This window comes from Scatophagus argus, chromosome 18, assembly GCF_020382885.2.
Source record: "Scatophagus argus isolate fScaArg1 chromosome 18, fScaArg1.pri, whole genome shotgun sequence".
Classification (NCBI taxonomy): domain Eukaryota; kingdom Metazoa; phylum Chordata; class Actinopteri; family Scatophagidae; genus Scatophagus; species Scatophagus argus.
This window is the reverse complement of record NC_058510.1, coordinates 12731628-12755868: the sequence shown is the minus strand read 5'-3', so window position 1 is coordinate 12755868 and position 24241 is coordinate 12731628. Positions and strand designations below refer to the sequence as shown.

Here is a 24241-nt window from a genome sequence, read left to right as displayed (position 1 = left end):
TGCTCAAGGCGGTGGGTTGCCATCTGGGTGGGTGGAGGAGATGAGGCACCCATTCGATGCTGCTGACCACACACACAACCCTCCCGTAGGCTAGAGCCACATTTTAAAGGTTTATCTCCTTGAACCTTTTAAACACCTGAGTGATACTGTACTTTAGAGGCCCTTGCCACATCTCTATCTACTATGACTCACCCAATATTAGACCCCAGGCCTAAAACTGCTTCTGACTGGCGTTGTCCTTGGCAACAACTTGAGCCCCTGTTTATACACTCTCTCTCTCTCTCTCTCTCTTTATCTTTCTCTCTCTCTCTCTCTCTCTCTCTCTCTGTGTGTGTGTGCTGTCTATTTCTGTGCCCTTGTCTCTACCATTCTATCTTGTCTGGTAACTTCAGAGCAGGGTTGAGGAAACATGTTGATCTTGCACATATTTCTCTTCACAGACAGGGGAGGCACAAGCAGTCCAGCACTGTCAGTGTGTGTCTCTAGGGAAAACACACCTCTCAAAGCCAACCCTCCAACCACAACACCCTTGGCCTTCTGCTCAAATCCACAACCGCCCCCCCCCCACCGCACACACCCGTCAGTGGGTGGTCGATACACAGACCTCTTTGTCTGAAAATGTGATGCTGACCCATTTACTGTTTCATCTCCCCTTATTGGGTTTATTGGCCTAAGCAATGAGTGTCCCCGACATTGTCACAAGAGACCGAACTGCTGTCTGATATTGATTAAGAATGGGTTGTCAGTTTTGTTGATTTTATTTATTTATGTATTTATTTATTTAACCACTAATAAATCAGATGACCTTTTTGTCAGACATTTTAAAGCTGCACTTGTCAGTATTTTGATATGAATAAATGTGTAATGTTTAAGTGTTGCTCAGAACGATCACTCCACGCAGAACTGACGCAACTCTTCTTCTCCTCAAATCCACAAAACATTTTAGCATCTTTTCATTCGTGGTTTGGATTTTTGTTTGATTTGCGCTTCTCACACTCTTAAACCCAATGTCCGCCCCAACCTGCTCAGCACCAATGACACCCATGGTTAGCAGCTAGCTAGTGAACATAGTTAAGTATTTAGCAGAGTCAGATAGGACTAGGAACTGGCAGAACAGGGCTAATATTGAACATATATATTCCTCTGTGTCTCTAGAAACATGACTCCAAATAAATGCTAACACTGGTCTATACCTGTTGGATGTTCAGCTGAATAGGCAATTGTCTATAAGGTGAAAAAATGTCAATATTGTGTTTACAGCTTGTTCCATCCTCCCCAAGTGGCCAAAAAAAAAAAAAAAATCAGCAAATGCAGCTCTAATAAGCATGGTTAGCCAGGATGAGCCTAGTTAACTGGGGCCAGGGGAGTTATCCTGCTTGTTAAGTAAACTCATCGTTTCAACAGTATTTTATCCTGTGTGATTTACAGCTGGTGGCTCTAATAGATGCACATTCCGCAGCCTATTATCCCACGCATCTATACAAATCAGTTGTTGAATAATAAGGCAGTCGACAGAAATCTTAGCTGTAGCTTGCTTTCCAACAGTTTGTTCAGCTTTTAGCCTTTGGTAATCTTAATTGAGCTTTTTTGTCTCCATATTGTATGCACAGGGTATAATTAGAGTTGTATGCCAATGTAGGCGTTTCCTGTCATTTAAACATTTCAGTTCAACCATTACACCACAAAAAGTACGTAAACCTGATGATATTTAACAGAAGAAATGAAGAAATATTCACCCTCTAATATAAGTTTTTTTTTTTTTTTTTTTTTCCTGAACTGAAACTGGGGCATTAATTATTTGTTGAGAAAACAAATATTTTGGGCTGTAATTGCCACCTGTGGACGGAGAGAAAGTTAAGGATTTATAAATATTAGTAGTATAAATATTTTGTGTAGTTTATGTAGCTTGGAATTTGTTCTCACGATTATTTTTACTGTGTATTGTTTGAAAGATTTTTGTTCACATTTTGTTCACGTAGATAATCCTTACCGTGTTATGTCTTTGCTCCAACTGCTCATCTCCCTTCTCTCTCCTTTTCTGTCTGCGCAGAACCTACGGGAGGTCTGGCTCAACTACCCACCACACCCCCTGCAGGTTGGTTGAAATATGTTTTATTATTGATGTTTATTTTGGCTAGGTGCCTCTCATTAAAACTCACCTCACCCCCCAAGACACAAAAACATTCTCCTATCTTTGAAGTTTTCCAGCCTGAGTGTATGTTTTTTTTTGTGTGTCTTTGTGTATATATGTGTGTATATGCGTGTGTGTGTGTGTGTTGCTAACGGAGGTGGGCAAGCTGCTAGTTATTTTGCCTAAGGTTGACTGAGTTTTCTTTATAGCTGTCACAAGGCCCCCAGTAGCCTTCCACTAGTCTCCATTGTTCTGCTCCTGTGTCTTGCTGCTCTTCATTTTGGTCGAGACCCTAATCCGCTTTTTCATTTACTCAGCCTCTTTCCCTCCTCGCCATTGCTCCTGTCTCTCCTCTTTCTCTGCCGCACCTTTCTGCCCTTCTCCCTCATCAAGCCTTTGCGTTCTCTCGCTCTCTGTCTCTTTGCTCTCTCTCTGTTCTACCCTTCTTTGCTTTGCATGATGTGCCCAGAAACATTGAACATGTCAACAGTGTTTGTTTGAAATTAGGATTTGGAAGAAGAGATCAAAGATGCCATAACAGGATTACAGTCCCGAATCACATGGGGCCTCCAGGGACCGTCAGGCATCCGTCTCTCTGATGTGTTTGTGTGGAGAAACTGTTTCTTTGTGTGTATGCTGGGACTCGTCTTTAAGCAGTTTATTCTCTTCATCTCCCTGCATGTGCATAAGTGTTGTTGCGTCTTCATCTGTATGTATCCTGTTCACACACACACACACACACACACACACACACACACACACACACACACACACACTTATTTTCCATCCTCAAATACTGAGGATCCACAGAGTGCCTGAATGTTGAATGCAGCAGTCTTTTTTTGCCTTGTGAGTTGCACAGTGGAGCCCTCAGCGGCATGCACCGTGGTCAGGGTGGAGCCCTGGGGTCAGCCCTACAACCGCTCTGTGGTGCGAGGGGAACCTTCACAGTGTGCTGCATGACTAGGCATTAGCCGCTTTAGAGCTGTTGCCTCATTACCACACAGTGCGCGTGGCTGAGGTTTCCTCTGGGTGGTCCCCTGCCAGTAGGGTAACGCCTGTTAAATTGCGCCCACCTCTTTGTAGCTTGATACATCTTGACCTTTTGTCTTGAGATTATATTATCCATGCAGGTTCATACAACTGAAAAAAAAGAAAAATCCCTTCACTATTTATTTAATTAAATATTTTGTAATTGATGGGGGCCCTTAGGAGTTTACACTAGAACATTATCCACCAAATTGTTGCTGGGAGGTAACAAGGTATCATCCCCTCCACTGCCGACACAGAAGAGGATGACAAAACAGGTGAAAGAGGAGCTGTCTTAATGTGATTTGAGTGGATGGCATTGGCAGCTCACCATGGCGTGGGTAATTATGTGTACACCCACATGCATACATTAGCCTTGCCGCCGACGTGCCCTACAGAGCGCATTGGAACGCTTCGTGGCACATCTTTATGTCTTTAGTGTTCACTTGATTCGCACCAGCGCATCATCACCCCAAGCTCTCCAGAATAATTTACCAGAACGTCATTTACGTTGAGTCTGGATTTCAAAATTTGTCCTGTGGTTTACTGGAGAGATACATGAGTGTCAGGCTTTTGGGGCCTCAAAAGACCTCAGCTCTGATTCTACTCTCTGCCTGGACTGAGCTGAAAGTGATGCTTTGAAGCCATTTCAAACGTGTTTTTTTTTTTTTTTTCCCCATAACTGCTGTTTTTTTTTTTTTCCTCCTCTCTTCACTTCGTTTGAAGCCTTGCTGTTGGCCATTCTCCCTGAAGGATAGCTAGCACTAGCTGCTTAACTCGTCAGATGCCGTCAGTAGTGATACATGACATTTAAACGCCTTTTGTTAATTAACAGAAGGAAAAAAAAGACTGAAATGAAATGTTTCTCAGGACATATTGGAAGATGGAAGCATGACATTACTGCCAGCACTTCAATTAAAATACTGAGTTTAAAAATACATCTCTGCTCTATGCACTGGCTTGACATGGGAGACTCTGAGAAAGCCATTTACTTGTCACTTCTTCCTGAACACACCAAAAAAGATGCTGGGAAATGAAGAAAGTCTGTCTGCCTGTCTTTCCCTGAAGAAACTTACATTTTTTGGGTTTGGTCTTATTGTGTACAGTTAAATGGAACAAGCTAAAATGGTCAGTTGGATGTGATTTAGTTTCCTTTGAATATCAATATGAAATTACGTGGCTCAGTATTTTCTGTTTTCGTGAGAAAAGATGTCTTGGTCAAGCTGCAGTTGTACCACGCAGAGACCAATTAGATGTTTCCAGCAGCCTAATTAATGCACCCATAAGGAAATCTCTTGATTTTAGAAACATGCATGCACATATTTTCTTAGCACATAATTTCTTTTTCTAATAGGCAGAGACAAGAGCAAATACTGTAGCTGAAGCAAGCAGCTTGTTTTGCTGAACCCATTTAACTCTGACCCCACCAAGTCCTTAAAGCTGATGTTAAAGTCCCAATCTGCAGTAATTTTCTCCAATAAAAAAGACTTAAAGTCATAAAACCTCAACTTACAGTACCACAGATATTAACTGACTGTTTGAATCACCAGATTTAGAGAGAGCGAGAGAGAGAAAAGCGAGCTGTTTGACTTAAAACTTAATGATGAAGAGATTCCATCTGCTGCAGATCATCTGAGTTTGTTTTGAGGCGGAGTAAAAACACACACTCTAAGCAGGCCCTCAAGCAGGGTATACTGTAGAGGTTCATTTCATTTAAGGAATTTATTTGACACTCTTATGCAGAGCTACTTCATTGAACAACTAGCGTTTTTACCATCTGATTCAAGGAACCTTTGAGTGGGCACGCTGGTTGTTATTGGTCACAACTTTGCTATTTTGAGAATCTGTCCTTAACTGTTTGTGTCTCCTTTTGGATATTATTAATCAATGAATTAATTTTTAAATCTTAACTCTTACGTGATACCACATGGCCATAAGTATGCAGACATTTGAACACAACACTGGTATCTGATAACTTAAACCGTGAGCCTTCATCATGCTGTTGCGGCAGGACTTGAAGTACACTATTGTCAAAGATATTGCATTGGATGTATACAGTATTATCTGGGGTGATATTAAGATTTCCAGCCACTGGTGATAAGAACCCAATCAATAAAAACCAGCCCTAGTTCGAAATGGATAAAGGTATCTCAACATTGGTGTCAGAAAGAACAACTTGTATTCATTTTAATACGTGCTAATAATGCTTAGTGAGATGCCTGTGCTCTGTAATGACTAGGCCTCCTTGCAGGTCCAGGTTCTTTGTCAGCAAACCTCCTTTTGTGATGTTTTTTCCCCCTTGTCCAGGTCCAGGAGCCTCAAACGGACAGGCAGCTGATCGAGACTTCCCCAGTCCTCCAAAAACTGACCAGCTTTGAGGACTCTATTGGTGTTTTGTTCACACATGTACGTCTTCTGGCCAGAGCCTTCACCTTGAGGACTGTGGGCTTCAACCACCTCACCCTGTAAGTACGGTCAGTGTTTGTTGGTGATAATAGAGTTACAGCCAATTAAAATGCAAAGTGAGGCACTAGTCGGCCAGAGGTAATTTGCAGGGATGCTGCAGAACTAGTCCGACTGTGTCTGTTGTTGCCTTCAGAGGTGATGAGGCATGATGCATTATAATATATAATATGATCTGAGATGCTGGGAGTTTCATCACACGTTTAAATTGTTGTATCTGTTGTGAATGCAGTAGCCTCCTCCTCCCACATCATCATTATGTTTACCCCCTACAGCTTATATATTTTTATGAAGACTGCCTTTACAAGTAGTGATGTTGTAGTGATGTGTTGATGTTGTAGTGATGTTCATGTTCAAAGCATTGTAGTTAAAGATAGCCTTTTCACTCCTTTTTGGCCCAGTGCCCAATCCAGCGGGATCTATAGTCTGCCTGTACTGTGGGGGCATAACACCATTGCCTCATGGGAAATGGGGTTTTGATTCACTTAGTTGTCCAAGGCTGAAGTTTTAAAAATGATCTTTTTCATTCACTACAGCCACATCTCTGACCTGACAGATTTTCTCTCCTTGTCATGCTTCAGTCCACCTTGTGAATGCCTGGATTCTTACTTTAATTTTTTTTTTTTTTTCTGATCCAGATTTAATTTAGACTACATATACCACATATATACTACTGCAGTGGCTTCTGTTCTTGGAGATATTTATTTGCTTTTGGGTTGCTTTTCTTTTCTGATTTAAGCACTGCCATTGAATTTTTTCTCTTCAGTTTCCACCATGACGTTTATTCAATAGCCAGTTACAAAGTTACAAACTTCTACAGAGATGACTTAGAATTGAACGAGGAGACAGCTGCTTGGTCCGTTCATATTAAATATGTCGCCATTGTGTAGATGTAGTGTAACCTTGCTTGTTCATTGGCAGAATGCAAGTGTGAGAACGTTACTGTTTTCATATAAAAATGTGTTCATTAATGAGATTGTTTTCTCCAATATGAGGTATTTCTGTGTATGAGGGGGCTATTTACAATTGGAGCTTATCTCACTCTTGAGCTTTACAACATAACAAAATGGTTAGTTTGACAGCTAAAGCAAATTAGCCTTGGCAGCACACCTCTGATATCTTATTGGCAGGCTGCACTCTATAATTGCTTTTCTTAGGTTTGCCACAAGGACATTGCTCTGTGTGTGTGTGTGTGTGTGTGTGTGTGTATCATGTACAGTCATTCACGTACACTGCTGTGTATCTTCTAATCCATCACTTAAATGTCAAACCTCTCCCGACTCATGGTCAGTGAAGTCGATTAGAGGTCCAGAGGTTTGTCTCCCGCTGAGCTTTACTTTGAGGACTTTCCAGCTCAAGGTTGATACCAGTGTTATTCTGTAACGTGGGGGCATCACATCCCATAGCTTAACTCACTGTATGTTAGGTGGATATTTAACCTAATGCATTTTTTAATTTCACAGAATTTTATTGTTATTTTTCTGAGTACAGAAAGAAAGAATCCTCATATCTTCAGTGTAATTTATGCTCATTAGCTCATTAGTGGCCAAAGGCAGGTTGACCCAAATAGAGCCGACTTGAAATCTGGAGCTGAGCAACGGCTGCCCATAAGGACCAAAGGTTATACCAAAGTAGGTCACGCTGGTGTAATGGAGAAAAGAACGAGGTCAGATAACGCAAAGGAAGGTCAGACAATAAAGTCGACAGCAGATGAGGATACAGGACCAATGGTTGGCCTTTGGCCTATCATTTTATGCGGAAATGGAGGACGGACTGACCTTGAAGAAAACAGCACAAGAATGAAGTATGGGAGTTGACCCTATTGAGAAGCAGTATAGACCGGAGGCGACCTTCAGGCAGCAGAAATGGAGAGTTGTGGCCCCTAGGTGCTGGGCTTCCTATCTCCTCTCACAGCCGAAGAGCTGGGTGTTACAAGGGTTCACTGTTGGTGTAAACGAATCCATCTCTCTTCAAGTTCAGTATTGGTTAAGAGGAGTTAATTAAAACATTTATACATTTCACAAAATTCATTGAGGTTGTACAAAATTGAAAGTTTTTAAAGAAACGGCAATAACAGGCCTTATTTATTCTTCTTTTTCAAATATCATGGCAGATCAGCAACCAGTTTCAGATGAAAATAATACTTAGAAGAAAAACATTGATATTTTTTAAAATTACACTTCTTCAAGGAATTTTCTGGAAGTAAGTTTCAGTATTTGAACAAGGGAGGTTAAGGCAGACTAAAACAATGACAAATTATGTGGAAAATATGTCATCTAATTTGCTATTTGAATTTAATGTCATTCATATTGTAACTTTAAAGGCAATGCAGTATTTTTACCTTTGCAGCAAAAACACACATTTTTTATTTAGTGCAGTTTTGTTAAAAGAGATCCTGAGATTTCATTCAATTAAAGTACTGTTTGAAATTTGTGTTGATCTTTTGATGTAGTTCAATGCATAACCAAAATGTTTCTCCTGCTGTAACACACTGAAAGCTTGCTTCCAAAGCCCCTCTCCACTCGCCCTTCCCACAGTCACGCTCTGTAGAAAGTTACTGCAGATTAACATATCTGAACCTTACACACACATGTGGAACAAGGATGTTATTTTCCTAAGAACTAAGAGGATAAATGGCCTTAAAATATGGAATGCTCCCATCTTTTTGGAGCGGGCAGCCTGTCGCTGCTTCAAAGGTGAATAAAGACCTCGGCTCCACACTTTACTTCAATTTCCCCCACCTTACTGCAGCATCGTGCCGCTGCTGTTGATGTGAATAAGAGACGGCTCTTTGTGACGCTTCGCACAGCAGCAAATCGCTCTATCTCTCCTTTACCCCTCATCACTTCTCTTTTTTCCTTTCGTCTCTCGCTGTCACTCCACTGTTCCCTTTCTCTCTTTGTCTCCTATTGGACAAGAAATGTGCTCAGACTACACCTTCTCAACCTGTTTTTTTTCTTTAACTCCAACCGACCGCTCTCTGGCATCTTCACGTGTACGGTACTGAAAAGGAGTGCTCTCAGCCTCCCACTGGCCTCCATTCCCGTCCTCTGTTACCCCTCCCACCTCCCAACCTCCGCTCCTCGTGCTCTCATGTGTTGAGGCAGTGCCTTTTAATTAAGAAGCTCTGTGATTATTTTTAATATGAGTGTGCGTCGGGCAGTGTCCCTTCCCTCTTAATGACTCTCAGATCTGGACCTTAAAGTCAGAGTGAAATGAAAAAGTAGCTTTTCAAGTTCTTTGTCTCCCATGTCCCTGCATTAACTGTTCTGCTGTCTTTGGATTTATATATTTCATGTTTTTCTTGTCACAAATTTGAATACATTTCAATATTCAGAAGGGATTTGGGCAGTCAGCCAACAGCTCCCATTAAATAACACATTAGTCATAAATTTAAGTAAGTAATTGTTATTCATTTTGCAAAAATGGCAAACATTTTCTTTGTGGTGTTCTTAAATGTAAAGACTTGCTCCATACTCTGTGTTTTATATTGTCATGAATATGCTGAGTTACATGTATAGAGTTATATTGAGTTTTTTGGACTATTGGTAGGGCAACAAAAAGCACTTGGAAACCACCACTGTGTGCTGTGAACTGGTAATGAGAATTTTGCACTGTTGCTGAACATTTCATAAACTAAACGGTTAATGGAAAAAATAATCAACAAATCGATCTTTAAGAGAAAATAATTGAACAGTATCAACAGCCCGAGGTATGTCTTTGGATGTAAGTTGGTTGTTGGGGTTGAAGTGACAGGAATCTATTCATTTCTCCCTCCTCCCTCCTCTTCTGCGTGGTTATGTGGGCGTAGATGATGTGATGATGGAAGCAGGAGTCCTCTGTTAGTGGAAATGGAGGTGGTGTATATGTGTGGTGGTTGGAGATTCCTCCTCAGAATCACTGTGTTTTTCATAGACTCCATAATTACTAAATTTTGTATGTTCAAATTGAATTACTGAATGATTTGATCACTTCTAAAGGTCAGAGCCCAATAATGAACTAATTAGTTGATTGATAGAAAAGTAACTATAAATAATAGTTTTGATAATGAATCAGTAATATCTTTTATGAAGCAAATTCTGCTCAAATGTGAGAATTTGTTGTTTGCATAAATTGGCTTTTGAATCAGGACAAAACAAGCAAGTTAGAAACTGTAACAACTGTTGACATTTTTTTTCTAGACTTGACATTTAGTCAACAGGTAAAAATAATGAAGAGACTGATTGATAATCAACATAGCTGAGCACTGCACTTCTGGTAAAGAGGTTCTAACTGCTTTCACTGGGTTAACACTCGTCTCTTTGGCTCAGATATGCTGCAGCCCATAAAAGGCAGAGGCATCAGAAAATCGGACACTAAACTTTGACCTTTTCCTCACTTTGATGTGAGCTTTTGCCTCGTCTTCCACCTCTGCATCTTTCTGTCTCTCATCTTCAGACCTTCCCCTCCTGTGAAGAGCTCATATCTATAGATGGATATGTGCTCTGCTGGTGTATATACCTCCCTGCTTGTGTGGTGCTCAGTTACCCCCACCCTCCCTTCAACCCAAAGCTTCCTGCCTGCCTGGCACAGCACCAACCCACATCTGCAATGCTAATCTATAATTCTGTTTAATTAATGACCTGCCTTTCACTGATGAGGAGAAAGGCAGGAAGCTCATGTACAGTATCACAGCGCTGCCAGTAGAGTTTTCTAGAAATTGTTAGAAGGTTGAAAGTTGTTCTCTGTGCACGCTTGCTACTTTTATGGGCTTTGGGTTTTGACAGGCACTCCTGCAGGTGTAGCAGAGGCTTTTTTTTTTAAGCATGTATTTTTCCTCCGTTTTTTCCATTTGAATTGCAATCAAAGCCTGGCGTTTTTCTTCAGAAGGGCTGCTACTTCAGGCATCCTCCGAGTTGTCACACAGCCTGTCAGTGCAGCTGTTCCCAGAGGCCACCCATGAAATGTACATCAGCCAACTTCGCCGTTTCTGTTAAAAGACTAAAAGCCTGTTAGATTTGTCAGGAGAGCATGATGCCTTTCATGCCCTGCTGATATGTAGCTGAATAACCTCATGTGAAACCCTCCCTGTTCCCCTTTTTGCCCCATTTCTCCCTGTCCTCCCACCTCACCTCTCCCGTTTCATTTTCCCCATGTCATTGTAATTTTGTTTTTTCTTTTCTTTTATTATTATTATTCTTGCTTGTCCTTTTCCCTGTTTATCTCTATCCAACCACCCTTGTTTCCTCTTGTCCAGGGGTCACAACCAGAGGATGGAGTTCCTGGGAGACTCTATCATGCAGCTGGTGGCCACAGAATACCTCTTCATCCACTTCCCTGACCACCATGAAGGACATTTAACAGTAAGATTAAATCATGCCATTGTAAGCTTTTTTAAAACTCACACCCATGTTTTGGGCATCCTTGCACCTGTGTGGTGTCTTGAGTTCGTCTTTGTGCTTCTGCTGTCTGAAGTTATTACCTGTTCCCCGCTTCTTACATGAGTTTACATGAAATTATGTTACAGCTTAACTTAAGTGGTTGTGTGTGCTGGCATTTTTTTCTTTCTTTTTTTCTTCCTTCCTTTCCATCTGTGAATCTCCACGAGCCAACCAGGCATTCATCCCCTTTCTCTTTTGCTTGTTTCCACAAAATAACTCTCTTTCTCTCCTCACCTCGCACTCTGCCTGTATGTTTACCGTACGCCTTGTGATGAGTATTGTCATGAGACAGAATTGTTCAGCAGTTTTCAATAACACATCTTTGTAGGCACATCTTTGTGAAATCTGTCAGAAAAATAAAGTTGTGTGTGCGTGCTAACCCACATGGCTTGCAGCACAGGTGCAAAGCAAATGATCACACTTTAAATGTGGGAGTCCATCGTTTGACAACGTCAGATGGCGTTGCAACCCCCTTTTTCATTTAAGCTTCAGCATTTCTCTCCAAGACCGACTACCAGAAGCCGGAGGGACTGTGCTGGTCTAGAACTTCAAAAGAAACCTTTGCAGTTAGATATTTCTTAGATATATAGTGACGTCATTTGTTTAAAAGCTTCCAGCACGCTTTTCGTTGAGAGACTGAAAGCTTCAGCAATGCCTATGCCCAAGAGTCAAGATGGGGTACATCTGAAATGGATTTCAAATCGGGGTAAAAAAGTGCTCATTCAACCAGTGTGTGTGTGTGTGTATGATTGCGTGTGTACTGTTAAGGAGGGCACATCACAGCAAGACGGATTCAGACGGTCATATTGCATTCTATTTGCTCTTTTTCCACGTCTTGTAACTATATTTAACATGTTTTTGTTTTTCCCTTTACAGACATAAATGTACCTTACCCAGTCTAACATGTTGTCATCCACTAAGCATCACAATGTAATATTTAAGAGAGCAACGTGCAATCTCCCTGAAACAGTTACTCTGCATTACCATTTCTGTCTTTGATGAATTATTCCATGCAAGGTTTATTTTGATGTTTTTGTGTACTTCTCTATATTTCCATCTAAGTGTGTCCGTTTGTAGCGCTTGTCTGGCTGTATGTTCACATCTTGAGTACATTTCTGACAGGTGGTCATTTTGTTTGTCCGTAGCTACTTCGCAGTTCGCTGGTAAACAACCGCACGCAGGCCAAAGTGGCGGAGGAGCTGGGAATGCAGGAGTACGCCATCACCAACGATAAAACCAAACGGCCTGTCGCACTACGGACCAAGACTCTGGCTGACTTGTTGGAGTGTATGTTCACAGCTCTCTGATTCATTTGCAGACATATACAATGAAAAGAAAAATCTTTATAGACCTTTTTAGACCCCTACTAAACCATTTTCTTGTATGTCTCTCCAGAATGGTGCAGTTTAAGATTGCAGCATGGAGTGCCATTATTGATTTCTTTGTTCCCTTTGTGTTAGATGTCAAACACAGTCACTTCTTTGCTGAAGACACTGCAAGATGCTCCCTATGCGCTTAGTGTGACTGGAGCAGTTAGTGATGATTTTTTCTGTCTTTTCTGTTTTAAATTCCACCAAGCTCCCAGTTAATGAGCTACTTTTGGTATTGTATAACAGAATAAGACATCCAAAGTGTGCTTAGTAAAAGAAATGAGTACTGGGAGAATCTTATTTGGCTGCTAAAAAGAAATTTAGAGTTTCTTATAAATGAAGCATCAAAAACTTCAAACTGAAAAGACAGGCCTATGCATGTGGTAGCTGTGCAGCAGGCTCACTTCTTTTAATGTTTCTTCTTGAGTTTAGAAAAATGCAATAACATAGTCAGTTGATAGTTACTTTTTAAACATTTACTATAAAAACATTTAATGTCTTTTTTTTCCATCTGTCAGATCTCAGCCACTGTTAACCTAAAAATAACCCGGTAGATCCAGATTTTGAGTTTTATTATGTAGCCAACTGTTCTGAAAAAAATGCATCATGTCCTCAAGTCCCAGAATATAAAATAGATGGTTAAGATTTTCTTTTATTAATGCCAGCAGATGCCTATTAATATCAGATACATTTAGCTAGGTGGTTCCTTTTATTTAAACTTTACTGCATTTTGAAAACTGCAGTGAACAGACTACATCTAAGGAAGGCAGGAAGAAGGCAGGAATTGAGAGAGCAAAAGTGTATGTGCATTACTGAGGGACCCCCTCGCACCACATGTTATGCCAACAGAAGGAGCTGGCAGCAACAGGGACTGTAGTACAGTGGGGGTAAGGGATTGGACCATTCCAGATCGGCAGAAAAACTGGTAAAACCTGGGGATAACAAAGGTACAAAAGTGCACTGATGTGTTCCAGGTCAGCATTCAGTAGGCAGACCTTCATGTCATTTGCCTTTCAAATTATCCTTCAAGGTGTGAGCCAGAGCAGAGTTGATGACACAGGAAGAGGACGAGGGTCAGCGCTGGAAATGAGTGCGGCTCTTCCGCATATGAACAGTTGTGCCCTGCAGCTACAGAAGGCCCGCACTGGCCTCCTGAAATATTACCTATTATTTCTTTCATGTCCCACTGTCTTAGTCATGGAGATGAGTAACTGCTCTGGCAGCTAATAGAAGTGGAAAACAAAGAGACAGCCACGAGCTGTGGATGACACCCAGCACCTGCTGCTTATATTTCTCAAATATTTTTTTCAGCTAACTTAGACCACCAATTACTCTCAATTCAGCTTGAGATACAGTTTTTTCTTTTATAATATATGGATATTTCTGTGAACTCTGCATGGCCATTGCTATACCAGTTTTCTGTTTGATGGGGAAAAAAGCAGGGAACAACAAAACAATCTTTTCAAATTATTCACATTACGATCACATTGCTTGCCGTGGGAGTCCACAGCTTAGATCTCTGTTAATGTTTATTTACTTAAGGAGCAGCAAGAGTGTCACCTGTTAAGTCGAGAACATATCAACTGCTTTATTGTTTTTTTTAAATACTTTTCTTTCTTTTTCTGTCTGTAGCCTTCATTGCAGCTCTCTACATTGATAAAGACCTGGAGTATGTGCACACGTTCATGAATGTCTGCTTTTTCCCCCGACTGAAGGTGAGCCCCTATTCATAGCCATTCACCACTTGCTCCTAATCAATGAGCTGCTTAGCTGGGCACCTGTGAGAGAAAGAACCGAGATGCTGACGAGGAGAGAGCTAAAGGCTGGGCCCTAATGGTGCTGGCATTGATGAAAGGCCTGAAGTGGTGCTTGGCTGTTTAATGCCTCTCGCTGTGACCATGGCTTGATCGCTACTTTAGTCTTTTTTTAACGGAAAACGCAGCAGTTGTGTATCTGCTTTCTATTGGTCCAAGAAGTGCTTTGGCAGTTAATGGCCTCCACTTCTTGGGTGTTCCAGGAGTTGGATAAATCGAGTAAGCAACAGTCAAGTCCCACAGTCAGATATGAGTGAGGAAAGATGGGCATTTTATTCTCAAGCACCTTTTCATTGTCTGAATTTAGATAGAGTAGCCCGAAGACACAATCTATCACATACACTCTCTCTACACTCTACCTAAATGGGCATTCACAGAATTGTGCGCACACACATACACACACATGCTCATGTGCAAGCACCCACACAGCGTGGACCTCTCCTTGTGAAGATGTTGCAGTGGTCTGATATGCCATGCTAATTGCTGTCTTGGTGTGCCTCTCCAGGGAGAATCCCCAGCTCTAAAGGAGCTGAGCTTTGCGTCATGGTCGCTGTGAGAGAGCACCTCATTTCCACTTCCAAGAGGAAAGTTGTGAAACAGCCAGCGCGTCTCCTTACATAGCCTTCTGGAAACCACAGCGTTGCATACTGCGCTGCTTCATCCAATTTGGATGGGAATAGAGAGGCAAATCCAGGGACATAAGCGACCCTTTCCTTATGTGCGCTCCTTTCCTTATGAAAAGAGCATAGTTACAGTATACGCTACACTCTTTTCAAAACAGCCTATTTTTTCTGCTTTAGGCTAAAGGGGTGTAGATGCCCTCCAGAGAGAGGAAAAGTAGTGAGGAGAAAAAGGGAACTACAGCGTAAAAGCAAGAACAGCAGAGATGGAGGAGTTGAGGGGCAGGAAAGCGAGAGAGTAGGAGAACGCGAGTAACAGAAGTAGAAGCACTCTTTGTAGAAAATTAATAGGAGCAGACAGTTCTGGATTCAAAGTCTGCCTTTTTATGACAAGGCTGCTTCCCTGTTAATGGAAGGGCTTTTAGAAGTCCCCCTTGGATAAGAGAAATGTATCAGGACTGCACACCTGGGAGACTCCCAGACGCTCTTTATATCTGGCCGGGGATTGGCTTTTGTCTTAAGTAGCCTGTGATTTGTACTCACCGTGAAGACATATATGGAGAGCCAGTCAGGGAGAGAGCAAATAAGTGAGTGCAAAAAGAAACAAAAAAAATCATGGACAGGGTCATGGCGAGAATGAAATAAAAGCATGAGCGACCAAGGGAGAGAGTTTGCAACTGCAGCTGATTCTTATTTATGTTACTGATTCTTTGGAAGAAGTAGCCTGATTGCATGTGTTATGTTTTTTTTTTTTTTCTTGCAGGAGTTCATTCTGAACCAGGACTGGAATGACCCGAAGTCTCAGCTCCAGCAGTGCTGTTTGACACTGAGAACGGAGGGAAAGGAGCCTGATATCCCGCTGTACAAGTAAGAGTCCGGAAAATGAGACACTAGCTATTCGAAACTAGCACTGATATTGAATTTTAGGAAATAAAGCAAGTATTTTGTCTGACAGTGGCATGCCCTCTCACTAAAATCTAAAAGTTAAACTAAAAGTTTTTTTCTTTCCTTTTAAAAGAAAACATTTTGGTTAACTGGATCTGGAACTACTGATATCAAAATTAGGAAATTTGTGAATACCCTTTCTTATGAGATATACTCAAATAGGCCTGTCGGATAATTTAAAAGTACCCCCCTGCATCCTCACAGACATTCATCCATTACTCTTGGCTATCGTATTTTCAGTACATTTTACACATAATGTGTACATACTTTTATTTACGTACGGTTTTGAATCCTTTCACTTGTAATGGAGTGTTTTCACAGGGTGATATTGACTGAAATGACTAAAATCTGTGGTCAGTGATTAAAATCGGTGAGCCGTCACTTGTCAGTGGACTTTTTAATGCACCAGTATTTTGAACGCCTCTTCTCGCATGTCTGTGAAATCATTCCAGTTCTTAATGTGTTTTGTCATTGGTTGTGTTGCTAATATTTGCTCTCTCTGCTGCACGCACACACATTCATTAGCACATGTGGGGGAAGAACTTATACAGACACATTTCATCACGCATCATATTCGCATTGTTTTCAGGTTATCATAAAATGCACATGAATTTGTTAACTATTTTATTAGAATTGAAATGGAATATAATGCAGCAGTTGGCTGGACTTAATAGTTAGCTAATAGACCAGCAGCCAGCGATTATGGAAAGCTCTGTGAGTCTCTACGCACGGTTACCAGGAGTATTTCTTTCCAACCTGTGTTCACTGTGTAACAAACTGGATAAACTTTAGCTAGTGGGGAAAAGCAGAGACTTCTCCTCATCCTCTGTTTTATGCTTCGCGGAAACGTGGTCGTGAGGATCAATACAGGACTCGACGCTGCAGCTGGAAGGCTTGCAGATCTTCAGAGTAGATCGAGACACAGAACTTTCAAACAAAAGGAGCTATCTGATTTTTATACTAAGGGTGGCTGATGTAACCATCTCAGTTTCAAACTTTCTTACTCCCTCGTGATTTTGTTTCATTCATTGGTTTTTACATTCTACTGCAGGCCAGGATGCAGTAGACACTAACCACATACAGTGGAGCAGACAAACCCAGACTCCTCCATTGTCTTTGGTGACTTTAACAAAGGTATCTCAGCCATCAGCTTGCCCCTTCCTTCCCTATTGCAGTGACATCTCCCCGTTCTGGAGAGGCTTCTTAACAGCCGTTTCGAGACACCGAACCCACGCGGAGCAGCTGGACAAGACTCTGCTTGTCCATCCACCCTCTAGCACTTTGCTGATCAGCTCTCCAGTGTTGTTGAACACCTCACTGGAGACATGTCGTGTTCTAGCCTGCTTTGAAACCTCCACCATCATCCCCATCTCCCCCAAAAAATAGAACTTCAGACTTGTAGTAAAGAAGTTGAGTTTAAGTGCCTTGCGCTGTCCTATCTCAAAACCATCACTTCTCCTTAACCCTCTGCAGTTTGCCCATAGAGACATCTGTACATGATGCAGTATGCAACATGACCCTCCACTTCATCCTCCAGCACCTAAACTCCTTAGGAACATATGGCAGACCTCGGCTCTGCCTTTAATAGCATCACTTTGCTCAGCTCCTTCTATAGCTGCCAGACTTTCTGTCTGACAGGAGGCAGTATGTGAAGCTGGAACATGTCTCAAACTCCCAGGCAGGCAGCATTGACTGTTCTTCTCCCTGTATACCAGCAAGTTTGCAGATGACACTGGGCTTATCTCTGCTGGAGATCAGTCAGTGATAGATTGCCCATCTAGTGAACTAGTGAGAACAACTTGGAGCACAATGAACTAACGGTAGTGGAGCCTGGATTACAAAAGGAACCCAATCCCGTCCACTCCCATCACTCTGTATGCCTCCCTGTTTGATGCTCTGGAGCCTGTCAAGTTTCTGGGAAGCCCAGCGGAAGATTTACTTAATGGGACAGCTGAAGAATTTCTACCTGCTAAAGACAAAGATAGTCCATCCTCGCCTCCTCATCACCATCTGTTAACGTTGCCGCCACTGCCAAGGACAACAGCAGATTGCAGCATATTGTTCACCTTGTTGAGAACGTGATTGGCTGCAATCTGCCATTCCTCTAGGACCTGCTCTCCTTTCATACCCTGAAGCATGCTAGTAAGATTATGGCCAACCCGTCCCACCCCGCACACAAATGTTTCGAGACATACCCCTGCAGCAGGAGGCAGTGAAAGTCACACCCAAAGAACAGTTTCTTCCCATCTACAGCTGCCTCACCATCCTGAATGGCAGCCTGTCCAGTAGCTCTCCCTAGTATCTTGGGTTTTTTTTGTTTTTTGCTCTTTTTCCTCTCTTTTATCTCTTATCCATTCTCATTGCACTTATTGTGTAGTGACATAACTGAATTTCACTGAATTTCCCTCAAGATCAATAACACATCCATCCAGACCTCCAGATCTCCAGACCTCCACTTTCACTGAATCTTATATCCTCTCCCCACCCTCTACACATTGCATGTAAAGGAAATTCCTCACAGAGGAAGAGGACACTGTACATAAAAAGATAAAAAGGGTCCATGTCCATTTCCTTCATTGTAACCCAAAGTCTACATTTGAGATGGGTTCAGTCAGGCATCATGTGGACCACAATACACAGTCACAGAAATGAAATGACACAAACATAATTTACCTGACGTTTCTCCTTGCCATTGGTCCCTAAACATAGTCAATAGCTGTGTAAAGGTCTCTGTTGTTGTGATAAATAAACACACCCAAAGAGACCTCCTATTTGACAAAAGGTCAAGGAGCAAGTGTCATTTGACAGAATGCTTTTGAGAACTGCCATGAAGCAGTGTGCTTGTCACCATGGAAACTAACAGTGTTTTCTCTGGGAAAAATGGGGTCGGCTGGGCATGCAAGGGCGGATGAAGACGGAGCAGTTCTGTGTACAATGAACTCCTCAACCCAGCATTTAATCAGTTCCTTCTTCTTCCCTTTCTCTCTTCCTTGTATTTATTTGAATGTCTTTTCAGCACTCCTCTGTTTATTATTCTGTCTATCTGCCCATCGGATGGTGGCACAACTCTGACGCTGCAATCAACACTTCCCTCCAGCTCTATTGCCCGCAAGAACGTGAATGAGAAACAAATAGAGCTCCTGGGTGACTTGAATTTCAACCCTTCAGCAGACACATAGATAGACAAGAATATAGACAAGCTTAGCCACCGATGAATCTGAGGGTTTTGCCACAGCTTTGAGTGTAATCATTTCTTGCTTTGTTCCTGTTTGATGAATACACTGGAGTAGCCGATAATCCTGAGCACGTCCTTAACCTCCTTTTGAGATGACCTGACCCCTGTGGGTCGATACACCAGAATCTTGCACTTTTTTTATAGCATTTCATTCAGCAGGTGACATCAAATCTGTCCGGGGACATCTGAATTTGTTTACATGTGTGAAGAGTAAAGAAACAGGGTTTGAAAGGGTGTGAGAGTGAGCCTAAATGACCGAGGGCAGAAAAGTACATTGAAAGGGGGAAGGAAGGGAGTTAGTGCACCAAGGCCCTCACTAAAGGTTCCATAGTTGATGTCTCGTGCTGATGACAGGCTCACACCTCAACCCCAGCACTATCACTTTACTGCACAGCTCATCTGGGCAGTACACATCAGGAAGCAGCCACAAGCACACGTTCGCATTGTGCAGAGAATGGCCTGAGTCAGTAAATAGCTGCTTTTAGTGTCAGTTAAGGCTTGTGCAGACCCTCTGCGGTGCTGTTTCTTCTCCCCAACACATTTCTATCTGTATGCAGCCTTGAAGTTGACAACTGCTCAGCAGCTCACGGATTTCCTTTTCATTCTGTCGCATTCTGTGTTATTTTAGCAGTGTGATAATTCCAAGTGACACACTGTCTCTTTTGAGATTTGACTAAAACGTTGCGCACAAGAGTCTTATTTGCTGCACACATGCTATGTGCTTCTACGTTTGTAAGAGAGAAAGGGCGCTGAATTATTGATAAAGTGTCATAAGTGACCACATTGCATTAAAAATGGATTGCTCTCCTGAAATAAGTAAATTGTCTGTGAATAATTTAGGTGACTCACAGCTTGGGTTTGTGATGTTTATGCTAATGTTAACATTTCAAACATCTCCCAAGTTTCATCTGCTGTCTTGTACATATGTCCCTACAGTAATGTAGCAAAATTGACAGCTTGACTTTTTTTCTTTCTAAATTTTTCTTTTAAAATTAGATCTGCAAATTAGTTGAGGAATATTTTCTTGTCTTGTCTTTTTCATTGTTTACCCTTGTAGCGCACCAAAGGCTCATGGGTCTCTCAAAGACTATTGTCATTCTTTTAGTTCAGTTGTCATTTATATATATATTTCTTTATTTTGCCAAACACAGATCCTGGTTTCTGAAGATGATGTGTATAGGGAGTAGGGGAGGCTTTAAAAGTTGTTTAGATGTCCCTCAGATGGCTTCTGTGTGCTCTCAAAGCACACTACTGAATCAAAGCGCTATTCCATTCCTCTCAGCCGACCATTTGAGATGAATTATATTTGTTCCAATTGATTTTTTTTTTTTTTTTTTTGTTTTGTTTTTATTTCTCTGAAGGACAATGTCCCTGAATGTCCTTGTGCGTTTCTCCTGGGTATTATTATTTCTCAACTCTACCTTCCTCTCTGTTTTTGTGTTTGCATTTGCAGGACCCTGCAGACAGTGGGGCCCTCACATGCTCGTACTTACACCGTCGCCGTGTATTTCAAAGGGGAGCGAATTGGCTGTGGCAAAGGCCCAAGGTGAGTAAGATGGTGCAATACAATAAGACACAACAGGACAGAGCGCTCCATTTCTCAATGCGCTGCTAATGGGCTCAAGAATAATAGCTGTGCTTTATTGATGGTGTTTATTATAGCAATTAAGCTCTTGTTGGCCTATTCTATCGGGAGAGACATTATGCAAAATGAAAATGAATCGATTCATTATTGATTTGACGTAAATTGTGTTATGGAAATGTCACTTTGTGCAGGAGAAGAGTCTGTGACCAGGCGACACAGCTTTTAGGGCTGTGTTTAGGTCTGCCCGGGATGTTGTGTTCACAGTAGGACGGGGATTTGTGTTTGTGTGTGTGTTTTTGCGTTTGTCTGCACACCTTTGTGTGTGCTCACAATTCATGCTTTTGTAAAGTAAAGAAAGTGAATCTCAGCGCAAAGGCCTTTTCAGGGTTGGAGGGGTTGACAATAAAGCTGCAGCTGAGCCTGCGAGAAATGAAACCTAAATCCATCAAACATCTTTCACCCCCCCACACCACACCAGCATGTGGAAATCCCCTCCACAGCCCCCTACTTGAAAGCGCTCTCTCTGGCTCTAAGCTGGCGATAAGTTTGTCCCCTTCCATAAGATCTTTGACAGCTTACTGTTTTTGTATTTACATGACTTAAGCTCCCAGCCACCTCCGCTGCTAGGCTATGATCACACAGCACATAATATATACGGAGGGACGGTGAATTGCAGGCGTAAACAGTGCCCAGCGCAGAGCCGCCAATAGGCTTACCTTTTTTTAAATGTGTGCATTGTGTTACCTGGGATTGTTTGGCGACGGGGGTCTTTCAAAACAAATATAAAGCACTTTTGATAATCCGCTCAATATTCGGCCGGTTCTTTTTTTTTTTTTTTTTCTTTTGCTTGACAGAATTTCTAAAAAGGGACATTCTGATTATTCTAAAGACCTTCTCTTCCTCTTTCTCTGTCTCCTTCTTAAAATATTTCTAATCTAGCATCCAACAGGCGGAAATGGGAGCTGCGATGGATGCGCTTGAAAAATGTGAGTTGTTTGGCAACATGAACGCCTCACCTCCTCACGCACATACACATATTCACACTTTAAGCCTTTCACACGCTTTGCCTCAGTGTTGAATATTAGCCTTGGCTGTACAGTATGCAAGATGGCTGGCAGAGAGCTGTGGCCTGACCAGCCGGTTGGCTGCGACATATAGGACATTAGGCTGTTTGAAGTGCTAGCCCAGAGTGCAAGCAAAGGGCCTAGCCAGAGATGGAGAACCAATAAAACAAGGACGGGGGAAGCTAAGTGTTCTCGACCATGTCGATCATCCTGAGGGACCACAGGAAGTTTGTGTCGCGGGCTGCACAAAGTTTTTATTATTTTGTTGTTTTCGAACCCTTTTACAGAACATGAGAGTGAGGCTTCACACTCTGAGCCTCCTCTAATGTGCTCAGCACTCCTCTTCAGATGTGAAGGAGTGCAGCTGATGTTTTCCCTATGTGCTGCTTCACTCCTTGGCTGTTTTTCATCTTGTCATCAACCTCCACTTAAGGAGAATAGATAGGGTTTTTTTCTTTTTTTTTTTTTTTTTTTTAGGTATTTACAATGTCTTATCCACTGCCAAGTAAAAAAAATATAATTACAGAGTTCTCTCACACATCCACGAGCCATTTCCATTATCTCCACTCGCCTCTTATGCTCAATGCATATGTATGTGGGTGCAAAATATCGTACACTACACTGAGTGTGTTGGTGTTGGGTATGTGTTCAAAAGTAATTTTTGGACTGGACTCTTGCTATCGCTGTGACCATCACATTAATCAAATCTACAATTTGTTCTTTACTCAACTAATTAGCTGTAGGTGAACACAAACGGCTTTGTCGGAACAGACCTGTAGATCTTGCAGAGGGCAGGAAGGTCAAACTTTGATTTCGTTTGGCTCATAAATGAGGCCTCCAGCCACTTGTGATTGATACTGTTTGTGCGCCCAAGCTTTAGCTTTTTATGAAACATTAGCGCTAGGGTGTTATTATTAAAGCTGTTCTCTCAGTCTCCCTTGCTGTCTGCTTCTGGCTCTCCTTCTCCCTCACCTCCCTCCCTCCTTATCAGGGGCGTAGTTCAGTGCACATACTCTCTCTCCCGTGTCTTCCTCCCTCCCTTAATTCCTCCCATTTCCTCTCCCCAGTGTACACCTCTGTCACCATGATTGATAGATGCTCATTGCTAGTAAATGAACATTTCCCCCCTCATAAATTGCTGTTTCATGTGACTAGATTAGCAATGCCTTTTAAAAGGTCAGTTGATTTAAAATCATCTCTCAAATCTTCCTTTCTTTGGTGCAAAATGCTTTCAATTTGAGGGCTTTGTTTGACTTTGTATTGTGACTTTGTTTAAGCAATTTCACAGCTCATCCCTCAGTTTGATGTACTCTTTTTTCTCTTTTCACCTGCAGTACCTGAGGTGAGAATTGAATGATTGTAATTCATTTTTAGAGAGGGAGAACAGCCTGGTGAGTTTAAAGTATTACAAATAATGCAGTAATATTAGTCTTGTAATAGATTATCAATAAAATATCAATCAACAGACAAGTCAACTAATAATTAAAGTAACTGATCAGATCACAATCTCAAATATTTGATCAGATCTTCATCATCCATCTTTTACAGGTAGTGATCATCAGTTCTTTTTTTTTTATCAAACGTAACGTCAGCTGATTATTTTTTATATTTTAATATTCATTGCTCAGTCTTAAATTAATCACTTCCATGCGAGAAATCTCACCGTAGACTTCATATTCGATTATTCCGTTGTTCAGCATCTTCTTTTAAATATGCAAGGTTAATTAGCAGGGTTTAAAAACGCCTTTGAAGGGTGTGTGTCTCCTGACCATGAGCTTATATAATGAGACTGGAGCTCATCTGCTGCAGAACTGTCTGACACATCAGCTCCTACTGCTGCATTGTTTCTCATGTGATAGTCAAGGGTCTCGCTTCATTTGTTCGTATAGCAAGACTAATCAAGGACATTAGCCCCGGTGTCATGTAATTCGTCATTGATTGTCTTGTTGGCCCTCACTGCAGCATTGGCTGCATACACCATTACTCCTTTTGTACAACAGGCCCAACTTGTGTTACTCTCGGATCGAAAACACCTCCCCGCAGCATGTCAGGATTCATTTCCATGTTTTATTTAAGCCCTCCTCGAGTATCAGGAGCACTTTGAGCTGGATTGAACTTTTTGTTTCTGCCGCAGCGCTTTTCCTGGCAGACAGAATCGGCGGCTCCAGCGGTGTCGGAGAGGTGAAAGACATGGCTGTGTTCAGTCAGACAGCTCAGAGCTCATTAAAGAGACCGGGCCGAGTATTTGGTGTGTGTGCTGTCTGTAGCTGATCCGCTGGTGGCTCAGCTGATTCACATTTCATTATCTGATGGCCCACGTTTTGACAGTCTCCTGCCTGTATCTGTCAAGGCAGAATTAAATGTTAACCAAGGCCCAGACTGGGAGAAACATGAGCGCAAACAAATCGAGCTGAAAGCACCCAGGTAGAGGAACAGAGTCGGAGGAAGGATGTTTCCCCGGCCCTGAGACTCCATGCACCACACGCCGTTAGGTCTAAGGTGACGTCAAATATACATAGATACGGCTTAACCATTTATCATTCATCCTTTCAGATAGTACTGCCT

General features: G+C 41.9%; 1 protein-coding gene across 1 annotated transcript in view; it reads left to right on the top strand.

Moving 5' to 3' along the window:
* Nucleotides 1-24241, top strand: part of drosha (drosha ribonuclease III) — a 78952-nt gene that overhangs the window by 50301 nt on the left and 4410 nt on the right. Inside the window, exons 24-31 of the mRNA XM_046372169.1 lie at nt 2051-2095; nt 5468-5625; nt 10860-10965; nt 12189-12330; nt 14046-14128; nt 15611-15714; nt 20481-20573; nt 21552-21598. Coding sequence (XP_046228125.1) covers nt 2051-2095; nt 5468-5625; nt 10860-10965; nt 12189-12330; nt 14046-14128; nt 15611-15714; nt 20481-20573; nt 21552-21598 — 778 coding nt within the window. The remainder of the gene's footprint in view (nt 1-2050; nt 2096-5467; nt 5626-10859; nt 10966-12188; nt 12331-14045; nt 14129-15610; nt 15715-20480; nt 20574-21551; nt 21599-24241) is intronic.